At 32.1% G+C, this 13,921-nt stretch overlaps 1 protein-coding gene across 3 annotated transcripts in view; it reads right to left on the minus strand.

The window, feature by feature from the left end:
* Nucleotides 1–13,921, minus strand: part of ELP4 (elongator acetyltransferase complex subunit 4) — a 241,913-nt gene that overhangs the window by 166,250 nt on the left and 61,742 nt on the right. For 2 of the 3 annotated variants that reach the window (XR_013337263.1, XM_077772875.1), the window contains exons 4-5: nucleotides 13,093–13,224; nucleotides 5,606–5,748 (exon numbers count right to left, since the gene is read on the minus strand). Coding sequence is in view for 2 of the 3 variants with exons in the window: in XM_077772875.1 (XP_077629001.1) it covers nucleotides 5,606–5,748; nucleotides 13,093–13,224 (275 nt within the window). In the remaining variant the exon portion in view is untranslated. The remainder of the gene's footprint in view (nucleotides 1–5,605; nucleotides 5,749–13,092; nucleotides 13,225–13,921) is intronic. The other variant, XM_077772876.1, reaches the window with a different exon arrangement.

Consider the following 13,921-nt stretch of genomic DNA (forward strand, 5'->3'; position numbering starts at 1 on the left):
GGGAAGGGGGAAAAATAGTTACAGATAAACAGAGAGGGAGGGAGGCAAACCATAAGAGACTCTTAAATACAGAGAACAAACAGGGTTGATGGAGGGTGGGAGAGAGGGGAATAATCCAATTAAAAAAATGGGCAAAAGACAAAAAAAAAAAAAAGAAAGGAAAAAAATGGGCAGAAGACATGTACAGACACTTTTCCAAAGAAGACCTACAGATGGTCAACAGACACATAAAAACGTGTTCAACAGTAATATTATCAGGAAAATACAAATCTAAACTACAATGAGATATCACCTTACAATTGTCAGAATGGCTAAAATCACCAGCACAACAAACAACAGGTGTTGATGAGGATGTGGAGAAAGGGGAATCCTCTTGAACTGTTGGTCAGAATGTAAATTGGCGCAGCCATTATGGAAAATAGTATGGAGTTCCTCAAAAAGTTAAAAATACAACTACCTTATGATCCAGCAATTGCACTACTAAGTATTTACCCAAAGAATACAAAAATACTAATTCAAAGGGATCCATGCACTTTGATGTTTATATAACAGCATTATCTACAATAGTCAAATTATGGAAATAGCCCAAGTGCCCATCAACTGATGAGAGAACAAAGAAGATGTGGTATATGTATACAAAGGAATATTACTCAGCTATAAAAAGAATGAAATCTTGCCATTTGCACCAATGCAGATGGAGCTAGAGTGCATTACGTTAAGGGAAATAAGCCAGTCAGTAAAGACAAATACTGTATGTTTTCACTCATATGTGGAATTTAACAAACAAAAAACAAAGAAGCAAAGGGGAAAAAAAAAAAGAGAGAGGCAAACCAAGAACAGGCACTTAACTATAAAGGACAAACTGATGGTTCCCAGAGGGGTGGTGGGTGGGGTATAAGTTAAATAGGAGATGGACATTAAGGAGTGCCCTTGTGATGGGCATTGGGTGTTGTATGGAAGTACTGAATCATTATATTGTACACCTGAAACTAATATTACAGTGTATGTTAACTAACTGGAATTTAAATAAAAACTTAAAAAATAAAATTTCAGGAGTTGCTGATTGGATGCAAGGAGTGAAAGAGAGAAATCAAGGGTCTAAGATTACTTTATTGAACAGAAAAGAAAATTTGGAAGGACATACATAAATAAGTGAAAGTATGCCTAGGGGAAGATGACTGGGACTAGAAATGTGGGTATTAGGTGAGAAATAATAAACAAAAACCATGCATATCAATGAAGATAGCATGCCCAGGATGAGCAACTAAATTCTGTATACATGAAGGACAGAAAAATTAAGAAAGGCACACATGTATGCAAGTAATTTCTCTTCATTGATTAAAATGAGTTTCAGGATTAATAGTTCTCTCTCAAAATTTTTAGATATTATCTTTTTACTTTAATCATGTCACCAGCAGAATGACCAAGGGGTAAAATCCCTAATCACATTTACATCTTGCCTTTCCCTCAGCTCTGAGATTTGTATTAATGTACCATTTACTATATCCTTTTAATAGAGTAATTCAGCATACTTCTGAATCTTTAGTCTTACCTACAAGTTCTCTATCAAAATTCCTTTATCATGAGTGAATTTTCTACTTATAACTTCTAGATATATGTGGTTCTCTGCTTTGTAATGAAAGAGATCTCTATTTGTGAAATAAAATGTACTGTTACATGGTTATATTTCAGTTAGTTTTATCCCAATAAATCTTTGAGGTAAGAACAAGCTGCATTAATCTGAGTTATTACTATACTTTGTGCATTGATTCACTAGTTCATCAGCTATCAACTCAACACCTGTGTCCTAGATTCATGAAATAAAGAGGTGTAGACAGCATAGCCCCCTTCCTCAAGGATTTCCACTGCTTGAGAGGGAAGATAAAAATGTAGACACTACAAATAACTTTAGTGTAATGTGGTAAGTGTTCTGACAGGGTATGAACAAAATTAAGTAGGAGTTTTTTGGGGGTACATAACTATAATTTGTCTAGGAAAATATTACAGAAAGCTTATACATATGTTCCATTTAAGTGGTAAAGAGGCTTTGCCAAATAAGAAAAAGGAAGGACTTATAAACCTTAAGTAATATTCTTATCCTCTTTTCATTGATTTTCTCCTAAAAGTTCTCCTAAAAAGATAAATGGTTCTTTCAGAATTCAGTTAACTCAACTTAATTAATACAAAACTTTTAGTTAATGTAAGAAACTACTGGCCATTTTTAGGATATTCATGTAAAAATAAAATCTTGAATTTCAAAGAAACATATCAAGACAAATTCATTCTGTTTACTACCAACTGTATGTAAACTCAGTATTCAAGATCTGGTCTATCAATTAAAAAAAATTAAAATTTTACAATATAGTGAGTATATCAATTGGCTTTGGTTCCCATAACAAAATACTATAGACTGAGTGGCTTAACTAAAAGGAATTAATTCCATAGAAATTCTGGGGACTAGAAGCCCAGGATCAAGGTGCTAGCAGGGTTGCATCCGGTTAGAGCTCCCCCATTGGGTTCAGATGACCACCTTCTTGCTGTGTTGCTCATGGCCCTTCTTGGATTTCCACTCAAGGAAAAGAGCAGGAGCTGGATGTCTTTCCTCTTTTCTAAGAACACTAATCCTACCAGACTAAGGTCCTACCATCATGACCTCATCCAACCATAATTACCTCCCAAATATTTATCTCCAAATACCATCATGTTGTACTTTAACATATAAATTCAGGGTCTTGGGGGGTGGAACCACAAAAATTCATTTTGTAACAGTAGGTTAAGCAGTATGTTAGTAGATTTGTTAATAAATAAGAAAGTTGAAACACCATCCCTACTATGAAGAATGGCATTATCTTTCTAGTGAGAAAACAGAACTGTCTGCATACCTGTAGCAAAGATTAACTCAAAACAATGTCAAATTAAAAAAAAAAATCTTAGATTACAAATTTATTCTCAAAATCAGTTTTCCTATCACTGTTTTGTGTCGACTTATCTGATTTATGACAATGAAATATTAAAACAAAACTATGGTAATATTAGTGTGATACTTCTTAGGTTTTTATATCCAAGCTTTGCTTTGAAAGCTTAAATTACATGCACGAACATTTTCCATAGGCAAACCTGTCAATGACTTTAAATCAGTTAGTGTAAATTTTAAATGACCTTCAGTTTTTCTTACCATAAAAAACTTTATATTTTAACAGTGCCTTCAGAATATATGAAATTATATATTATAGACTTACATATGATAGTGGGACACAGCTATCTCCTCTAGTCTTAATTGCAGGAAAAGTATAGACAACTGTAAAGCTTAGGTTTATTGTTCTATAAATGAACCAGCAAAGTTCATTTTAGTGAAATGAGCACATGCTTTTCATAAATTAAATCTCACATGGTAAGTACTCATTTTCAAAATTAATTTAATTACATGTTTAAAGTTTAATTACATTTAATTAAGCATTTAAGTTTAATATGAAATAAATGAATTATCAGTTAACTACTATGAAATGAAATATTGCCTTGATAATTGAAATCTATAAATTTTCCTATTCTATGCAAAACTGCTAGCTTTCAAAAAAGCATTCTGAAAAAATATGTATTTTAAAGACTAGAAGACTATATCCTCACAGGTGATCAAGGTATAGTTATTTTTCTGGGCACTCAGCTTCACATGCTGTACATTTACTGCAGCAGCAAATGGAGGCAGTCTGGCAGAGAAAAACAAAAAACAAACAAACAAAAAACCAGAGGTTTTGAAGACTTATTTACTGACAGCCTGAAATAGTGGGAAAGCTACTTAGCATCTCTGACCTCAAGTTTCCTATAAAGTGGGGATAATAGTACTTCTTATGGAGGGTTGTGGGAGGATTAAATGAGTTATCCCATGGTCTAATGCCTGGAACAGTGCCTGACATGGAACAGGTTTTCATTAAATGTTAATTCCCTCTTTCTTTTAGTTACTGAATGGATGAACAAAAATCTTGTACTTTGGAGCATAAAACATGTTTTATTCTTAAAACGTTTTATTAGTTACAAAAGTAACACTATATTTTTTATTCACTTACATCATACTTAATGGACATTTTACATTTTTTGTTTCCCTTGGCACTCTATGAATGGAGGCAATACAGCATTATGGCTAACACAGAATTTTGAGTCAGAAAGAACCAACTTTAAATCTGGGTTCCACCACTTACTTCTTGAGGAATCAGGGAAAAGTTATTTCCCAAGCCATAAAAGCATAGGTATGTCTGGTTTAGTGAATGACAAAAATTAAGAATAAGTATAATCAAATAGTCATTCAAACTTAACAAAATATTAGTGATGTAGGTAGGACAAATCGTATTTTCCCAAGGATGGACTCAGCATCAGAACCCAGATTTCTTGGTAAAGGTGTAGGACACCAAAGTCTCTTGAAGCAGTAAAGCAAAAAGAAAGAGAGGGATCTGAGTTAGGTTAATCCTGGTTCTATCACTTAATAGTTGAGCTTCAAGTAAATTAACTTCTGTGAATTTTGGTATCTTCTTCTGGAAAATGGGAATACAGTATGTTGTTTACAAAGACTGCACTAGACAACAAATGGAATGTATAGTAGAGTGACTGACACATAGCAGTCATTCATTAATCATTGTTATTAATATTAAGACAAAATCAGAGCACCACTTTTGTTAAGTCTCAAGCCACAAAATGGAGAAACCATAATGAAGTGAGGATTTTTTTATTTGGACACAGATTTAATAAAAATAAATAAGATAGTCTTTACTAAATTCTCAAGTAATATCCCTGGAAAAGAGACTTTAGACTTGTGTCATTTCAGTTTACAACTTCCTATCTATTAAGTCTCCACTTGATAACTCATCTCACTTTGAAAATAATGGTTTTACAATATGAAGGAAAATAAAGGCAACAACCTAATCCATGGATTAGTTTCCATGATTCAACTGCAGTTAAGAATTGAAATTAAATATTCTTAACACATCATATAAATTATTCAATGTCAAGTACTGTAATTTTCAGACTTTTGTCGAAATAAAGTTAGTAGCACTATAAACATGTTCTATTGGTTTAATATTTAAAATTCTTCATTGTAAAACTCAAAAAACCCTAAATTCTCTGAAGGCAATCTAAAAAATACAGATTGTTGTATTTACAGAATAACTAAAACAGAAAGCCTTAATAAATATCAGAAAACATATATTTACTTTCTGAAAGAACATTTATTGAAAAACAGCATTACTTTATACCATTTTCACTGCTATTATTATTAATAAGTTGTTTTTAGATATCTATTTGTATTTAGAACTAAAAGACTCTGATTTAAAAACTATTCCACATTTTTTTGAAATTAAAAACAGTAGGTATTATAATTTTGGTATCCAGACTTCTCAAACTGCAAATTAAGAAGAAGAGCATATCCAACAGTTATAGGACCAGAAAAAGAAAACTAAATATAAAGAAATAATATGAAACATATGCACAATTAAGGTTATGTATTTTATAGAAGACATTTATTATTAGGATATTTACCTTTAGCTATGCATTATTTCAAATACTGTGGTAAAAATGCATTCTATTAACCTGTGAAATCAGAATTGGGTCATTAACTTACCATGGTTCTATATTAGGAGTTGAAGATGATTTTTCTGGGAAAAAAAATCCATGCACTTTTGAAGCCTCAATTAGTTCCTGTGGCATCTTTTTTGATACATCATAATAGTGACCAAATCTTGAAGATGATACTGGTCCAGCCTGCTAAGAAAAGCCATACTGGTCATTAAGAACTTACTGTTCTTTTAAACTACAATGTATTCAAACTACATTCAGCAAAATATTGATACATTTATGCATTTTAACGCTGACAAGGAAGTGCTGATATACACAGACTTCTTAAATTTCAAAGAAGCATACAACAACCTTCATTATTACAAATACTAGTTAGAAATCAACCTTTTCATCTCCCATGTTTCTTCACTCCTGGTGGTTCCCTAAATTTGATAAGAAATCTCTTTGCTTTTCTTACCTTCCTGAGTTGAAAAAAATTTAATATACATGTTTTAATTATTTTTTAAAGATTCCACATTTAAATAATCAATTAAATATGCAGTTGCTAAGAACTAATGAAAACTTAAGCCAACTGAATCATTGGTGAAGGGCTCAAAAGAAACTAGCTTTTTAAATATATTGAGCTGAGCATCATTTAAAGGCTAAATTCTCACAACATAGTGTGTGTGTGTGTGTGTGTGTATATATATATATTTAAATTTTCTTACTAGTTTTAAATTAAGCTTAGAGTATAAAATGTATTGGGGTTACTCCAGATGGGAACAAGGCACATGATAAGGAGGGAGAATGTATACAAACTACATTAGAAACCTGACATAATCATTAGTTTATTGATACTTCCTTTTTTGTGCTATTTTCAATTTTTTCAACAAATAACCTTCCTCACAAGAAACTCTAATAAATGTTGATGCTGAATTTATTTACATAGATGATAAAGGCGAAGTAATAGAACATTCTCATCATATTGCTTTGAATGGATTCTGTGCTGATTCAACACATTACAAATATATAAGAAATATATACACACTTCTGTCCAAAGTTGAACTACTAACAGATTCCACCTGGCAATAGTTTCTAATAGTTTCCAATCTAAATTAACATAGTTTCCACTGTCCTAAATGCACATATTTCAGAATATTCAACAAAACAGATAATCTGCAGATAATCTCTGCAAAAATTGAAGAGAATTCTCATTTTATGAAGTAACTGACAACTTTGTAATTTAGATAAGAAACAGACATTTGCTTGACACTAGATATTTGCATTTTAAGACTTAAAGGATTAATATTCTTCAACTGAATACCTACCAACATCAATTCTACAGTGACACAGGATAAACAAATTTAAGTCTAATAGAAACATTGTTCTCTGATTCAGAGTCTGTGGGTTTGGCATTTACTTTGTAAATAAAATGACTGTTTATCTCTCCATAAGATACTGTTAACCTTCATTAATGAAAGAGACCTATCAATTGGCTCAATCTAATGTTTACAATACAATATATACACATATGTGGTTCCCAAAACATGATCTGTTTACCAAGAATGTATTAACAAATAAAGTATGAGACATTAAAGTACACTTCTTAAAAATAGGGTAAAGTTTTTAAATGTAAAGTTATTAGTATAAAGCAATTTAAACAAGGTCTGTTCTTTGGCCTATAATCTATTCTTTATCCGGATTATAGTTCAGAATGTTTTTACTGCAATCTCTGCTAGAGCTCATCTTTTTATTGTGTAAGTCCAGGCCCCCTTAATGTTTTAGAAAGGCCTTGACTAACTGAACTTTGATCTGATGTCTTCATTGAGAAAAACACCAGGTTGCCCATTTCAGATGCAAATCCTCCTAAGGCCCAATAGAATTTAGTAAAGACAGCAAAAAAGAAGAAACAAGAAGTTTCCAGGATCCTCTTTGAGAATCCTGGGGCACACTGGTGTCCTTAATCCACGCTGCTCCATGGATTAAGGTAGGTGATAACCTTTCCTGATTCAAAAGAATAAGCAGAGTGCCTACAAACTGGGTGGAGACTAGGATTTGGTAATAATAAAACACCATGCAATAAAAGCTTGGTCTATGTCAGAAGCCTCTGAAAAGGCCTCAATGTACCACATTCCCAGGCCTAGTAGGGAAGCTTGCAAAAGCCTACCTGAATCAAATAAGCATGAATAATCTATTTTAGCAGACTGGCCATGGGGAGAGAGAAAGAAAGAGAGACTTTTCGCTTCTTTTAAGTTTGAGTTAATAAATTTATTAGTGCATTGAAGGTTCTTGAAGTCTTGGGCACTCAGAGAAATATGCTAAATTGCCAAGAAGCAAAGTATGCTTTTAAAGTTGCCGTCTCTATTAATGTTTCTAATTATAATATTAATGTGATAGAAATCTCTGATTTGGGATGAATCAAGGCAGAAAATTGATTTCATGCTGTGACAGTTTACATATAGAACACAAATAATTCATTAAAATGTAAGAATAAATTTGGGAGCTTTTCTTATGACAATTAAGTTATTAATATTTTTAGAAATCATGATTAAATATGGAAACTAAAATATTCACAACATAGACACTGAAGTTTTTAATTATGAAATTTTATTAATCCTTCAATAAAAATGAAAATGGAAAATAAATATATATTTACAGGAAGAACAATTCTGTAAGGTTTTTTCCACCCAAGACACAAAGCATTAACATATAATCATTTTTTAAATACTCTGAAATCATGTGAGGTTTAGAATTACAAAACAAAGAGTTCAAATATTTCATCTGAAAAGAGAGAACTAAATGCTTTAAGTCTGATAACAGTGATGTATTAAAAAATCAAAATATCATCAATAGCTAAGTCAGTTTTACTCAGTTTGATAAAAACATGTTGCTTTAGTTTTACATTATGAAAAATTCTATTTCACAGTCCCAAACTATTCTTTGCCATTGTCAATTGTGGAACAGAGTATAATGGAATGGTTCAGTAAAAATTTACTATGATAAGGGAAAATTAAATCTGATGAGAGGCCAGCAGGAGCACAGAGAAATAAATCAATACCATTCCCCACCTCCAATATTAGAAAGAATCAAAACATTCAGAGAAAAGGTGCACACAAATAAACAGTCTAAATAAGACATTTTCTTATTATTGTTATCATTTCTTATTTGTTAGTATGACATAACAGAAAGCAAGAACTGAAATGATTAACCATTTTGAGCCTCAGTTCAACCACTAATAAGAACTATTTTGCTATGCTGCTGTGAGAATCTAAGTGCAATACTGGCAATGAATATTTTGTAAACTGTGAGGCACTATATAAATGATATTAATTATTGTTATTATGTCATGACTCACTAGAGAATCAGAAGATCCATTACTACTATCCTTTGCAGTAACATTGCCTTATTGGAAAAATGATATTTGTTGTCACCTGCACCATGCACATATCTATCACAGAACTATTGTGGTCGAACCACTAAGGTAGAAAGCCAAGATATAATGAGGATTTAATATAATAAAGATCTAATATACTGCCATGAAGTGCTGAAGCCATTTTAGGCTTTGGAAGTAGAATTATACAATATTCAAGAAATTAGGTCTCAGCATATCCTATAAGCTACCAATTCTTAGGGTGAAAAGTGAATAGGATTTGATGATTGGACAGGGAAAAAAAAGAGCATGTCTACCTAAGAGAGAGGCTCAAAATCACAGAACAAGAAAAGGGGGACTTTTTAAAGCCACCCACCCCTCCAACTAGAAGAAGCACTGTTATATGCTTTACTGAACTATTGTTGCTGATTTAGGTGTCCGTATTCTTTTCTTTTCTTCTTTTCTTTTCTTTTCTCTTTTCTTTTCTTCTTTTCTCTTCTCTTCTCTTCTCCTCTTCTCTCTCTTCCTTCCTTCCTTCCTTCCTTCCTTCCTCCCTATGTTTTTTCTTTTTTTGCATTCCCTAAGTGGGAATGTGACTACACTCTTAGGATCTGGTGGCAACTTATACTAAAAGGCATCTCTGATAAATGACACAGCTGGTTTTGTACTACTTGTTTAATCTATACTTATAAGAGTGTTAACTATATTTTGTCCCACGTAAAATACAGAAAACCCAGGGTTTTATTGTTGTTTTTAAACTAATAATGGCAAAGTAAACTCTGGATTTATAAAGTAGATGATAGCTGATGACCAAAGTCTATTAATCTCAGCAAATCCTCATATACAAAATTTCTGTGACAGGCAAATACACATGCTGGTGACATTTCAAAGAAAAGCAAAGAAGCCAGAAGATGATTCTATTTTGTAAACTTGACAGAGCTCACTTATAAATACTAAAAAATTTAAGTTTGACCATTGACAGTAAATTTGAAAGAAGTCATTTTTTGTTTATATTAATTACTGCAACTTAACTCACTTTTGCATTTAATTCACATACTATATAATTCATTCACTCATGTATTCAGCAAATAACTAGTGAGCACCCACTACATACCAGTAAAACAAGATATTCAAAGTCCCTTTCTTCTACTAAGCTCACATACTAGTAGGAAGACATAATATTTTAGGTGATGATAAGTACCTGGAGAAAAATAAGACCTTGAAAGGAGATAACAGTGAGAGAGTGATTTTGTTTTACAGAGAATGAGAAAAGAATACATTCCTGATAAAATGATATTTTAGTGGAGAACTCAAGAAAATGGGGGAGGAAGTCATCTAGGAAAGTTCAGTGTAAGAATAGCACAATTTTTAAAACAAACTGTAAACCTTGAAAACTGACCATGAGGCTTATGTTTGTGTGTGTGTGTGTGTGTGTGTGTGTGTGTGTTTGTGTGTGTGTGTTTTAAGGAGAAAGGGGGGACAGGCAGGGCAGAGGGAAAGAGAGGGAGACTCCCAAGCAGGGTCCAGAATATCAGCCTGAACCCATGAGCCAGGAGATCATGACCTGAGCCAAAATCAAGAGTTGGATACTTAACTGGCAGACATCCAGGTGCTCCTTGCCCCAATTTTAAGCAGATTTTGTGATAAGCAGTAAAAAATAAAAGCTTAAAATTTCAGTTATTTGTATCTTTACTAATAATTTCAAGTGAAGAATGTTAGTGACTGATAAAAAAAAATACGATTGAGATAAGAGTAAAATATAGTAAGTAAATGAGAGACACAAGCGATTTACATAACCTAAAACTAGACTGTCTTTACAAGAAGCTGAATTTAACTTAGAGTTTTTCTTCATTACAGATTCTTTTAGAACATACCAGAAGAAAAATCAGAATATAGTCATTCTTCACAAAAGAGTCAGTATTAAGCCCAGTAACTTAAGTGAAACTGGCAGCTCAAAGACATGAATGAAGTTCTTTGCCATTAGGCTTCTCAAGTGCTAGTCCTAAACTCCTTGTTTATTTTAATCACTATCACTCTACTCACATTTTCCTAGGCAGAATACCTACATTTATTCTGGCCTCTTATGCCCAGTTCTCAATCACATCCAAACTAGGCTATGTCTGCAACAACTCACTACAGAGGGCTTCCGTTTATTTTTTAATACAAGTGTATGGTATTCTACTGTACACATATACCATACACATATACTGGATGCATAATACATATATTATGGTATATGTTTATTCATATGGTATATAGTTTATATGGCATATAGTTTATTTAACTAGGTGCTTACTGATGGACATTTAGGTTCTTTCTAATCTTTTGCTATTAAAAATATGCTGTAAAATAGCTATTATATATTTCATTTTACATCTAAGTAAATATATTCATAATGTTAATGCCCCAAAGGATCAAAGGGTATATGTTTTCTATAATCCTAATGGCTACTACCAGATTACCCTTCACAGAAATTGTACTTATTTACATTTCCACCAGCAAAGTATGCAAATTAATTTACCCGAATCCCTGCTAAGTTAACGTCTTACCAAAAATTTTAGGGTATTGACAATCTGTTAAGAGAAAAACTGCATGTTTTTCTTATTGTAACTGAAATTGGGCATCTGCTTCTGTATGTTTAAGAGCCACCTAAATTTCCTTTACATATTTCTGCCCATTTAAAAAAATTGGGTTGTAGACTATTCCTTATTCATTTTAGAAGTTCTTAGTATATATAGAAAATTTATTCCTTATTCTATTATATCAGGTGCAAACACCCTTGCTTCAGTGTGTAGTTTGTTCACAGTCATGTAAATCATGTTTAAAATCTATTCAAACAGCTTTTCCATCTAAATTAGAACAATTTATCATTGCTTAATATGTACCTATTATACCATATCTTATACTTAGTACACAGTTGATACTTCATATTTGCTGAATGAATGAATACATTATCAAACACCAAATTCTTATTATCTGGGCATTAATACAGATGATGGAGATACAAGAGAAAATAAAAAAGGCTCTCTGCCCTCACAGAGAATTCTGTCTGGTGGAGACTAAGACAGTTACACCAATAATGACCTATAAAATAATGTTAGAAGTACTTTAAAATACATGAAGGGCTATGGACACAAAAGTAAGAAATTAGATAATTATGTATGGAAAGCTGTGAGAGTAGTAATATTTGCACTTGGAGAAGGCTGAGTTGGTGAATAAGAAAGTGAAAATTATTACCAGCACAAATATAAGCAATTTATAAGGAGCAAATCTCATAGGACAGGTGAATATTGTGTTTTATAATCACATAGGAGGAGACTAAAAGGTAGGTTTGGATTAGGTTGTACAGATCTTATATATAATCAAAAGAAGTGTGTATTTCATATTTCCAGCTTTTAATGGCAAACAGGTATCATCTTACATATTCACTGGTAGTGACCACTCAAAATATTGCAGAGAATACTAAGGCTTTGTCTAAGCTTGGTGGAAGGGTACTATGATTGAGAGTTTGCCATGCATTTAGAAGGAGGTAGTGGAAATAGTATACCAAATTTTGCATTTGCAGTTAAGGAGTGTTACAAACATATTTCTGTTCTTGGGGAAGGTAACAGTCAATGTGGAAGACTAAGGAAGAGTGAGCTATGGGTACTATGTTTCATATTAGAATTTCTTTCTTTTCTACCAATATGATTATGTCTGGTAGACATTAAAGTGCTTTGAAGACTAGAGTAAACAATCAAAGAAGAACTAATAATGAACAGAGGCTTCCCTAGGAGCAGAGTTCATAAGCTTTAGTGAACAGATTTACTGACATCTGTTTTCTCAGAAAATACCCTTCACTTCCTATCTCTGAGTCTATCTACACTGAATATTTATAGGTAATGAAGCTGGATAGAAATAGCTTAATGAATTTACTTACTTTGGCTTGCAACCCTATAATGAAGGATTCTATATGGAGATTATGGAAGAAATGAAATCTGTTTTGGTAAAAAATTTTTTTGCCATAATTTTATTGCTAAGAAATATCATCTTGATAAAATACTCTACAAATAAAATATTAGTCACTTAAATGAGCAAATATACATTGTAGTATATTTAAAGAATAACAGGTATACCACAAAAGAGTCTATAAACTGAAAACAAGTACATTTACAAATTTTAGAAAAGTTTGTATGTTGACTTGCCTCCATCTTGGGTAATAACTGGTAACGCCAAGCTATTTTCATCTTAATGTTAGATTCTGATGTTTTATGATTACATACATCTTCATCAAAATCTTTTTTACCATTATCATCAAGTAATGGTGCAGGAAGTTCCTAAGAAAACAGAATAACACATTATTGAGCATCTGTGATTAAAAAAATGTGACAGTTTTCTTAAATGATAATATTAGCAATACTAGAACTCTCCAATGCCTCAATGCCTTAAAAAACACAAAATCATGACAATATAGCTATTTCTAAAACAGAGGAAATATTGTATATATAATATTGTTTAATTTTTTATCAATGAAGTAGAATTTAAAGAAAATATTCAAACTTTTATACTATGAAAAGCCAAATGCTTCATATATATATGTATACACACACACACACACACACACATACATACACAAAGTCTGGAATTAGCATTTATGCATTACATTTAATTACTGTTATGTTTCTCACAAGGTAAAAATAAAGCATGTGTACAATCTGTTTACAGGTTTGTAATACTAGAATGCAAAAAACTCATTCACCAAAATAATAGATGAAGTAACAACTAAGAATACAGACATTTATTTTGCCCTTATCAAATGTTAGTTTTGTAAATGCAAACCTTTGTCTCTTCTCTTAACAATGAAAATAGATTTAAAATCTCACTAAGTGAAGAGGTATTGAAGTCCAATTTTATCTTTTCTTTTTTGGAAGCTGATTCACGTAGGAATAGCTATAAAAAATGTTGAAAACATGGTGTGTGTGTGTGTGTGCGTGTGAGTGTGTAAAGAGGTACTACAGAAACAATGCAAAGAAA

Source organism: Crocuta crocuta, unplaced genomic scaffold, assembly GCF_008692635.1.
Source record: "Crocuta crocuta isolate KB4526 unplaced genomic scaffold, BGI_CrCroc_1.0 scaffold382, whole genome shotgun sequence".
Taxonomy (NCBI): Eukaryota; Metazoa; Chordata; class Mammalia; order Carnivora; family Hyaenidae; genus Crocuta; species Crocuta crocuta.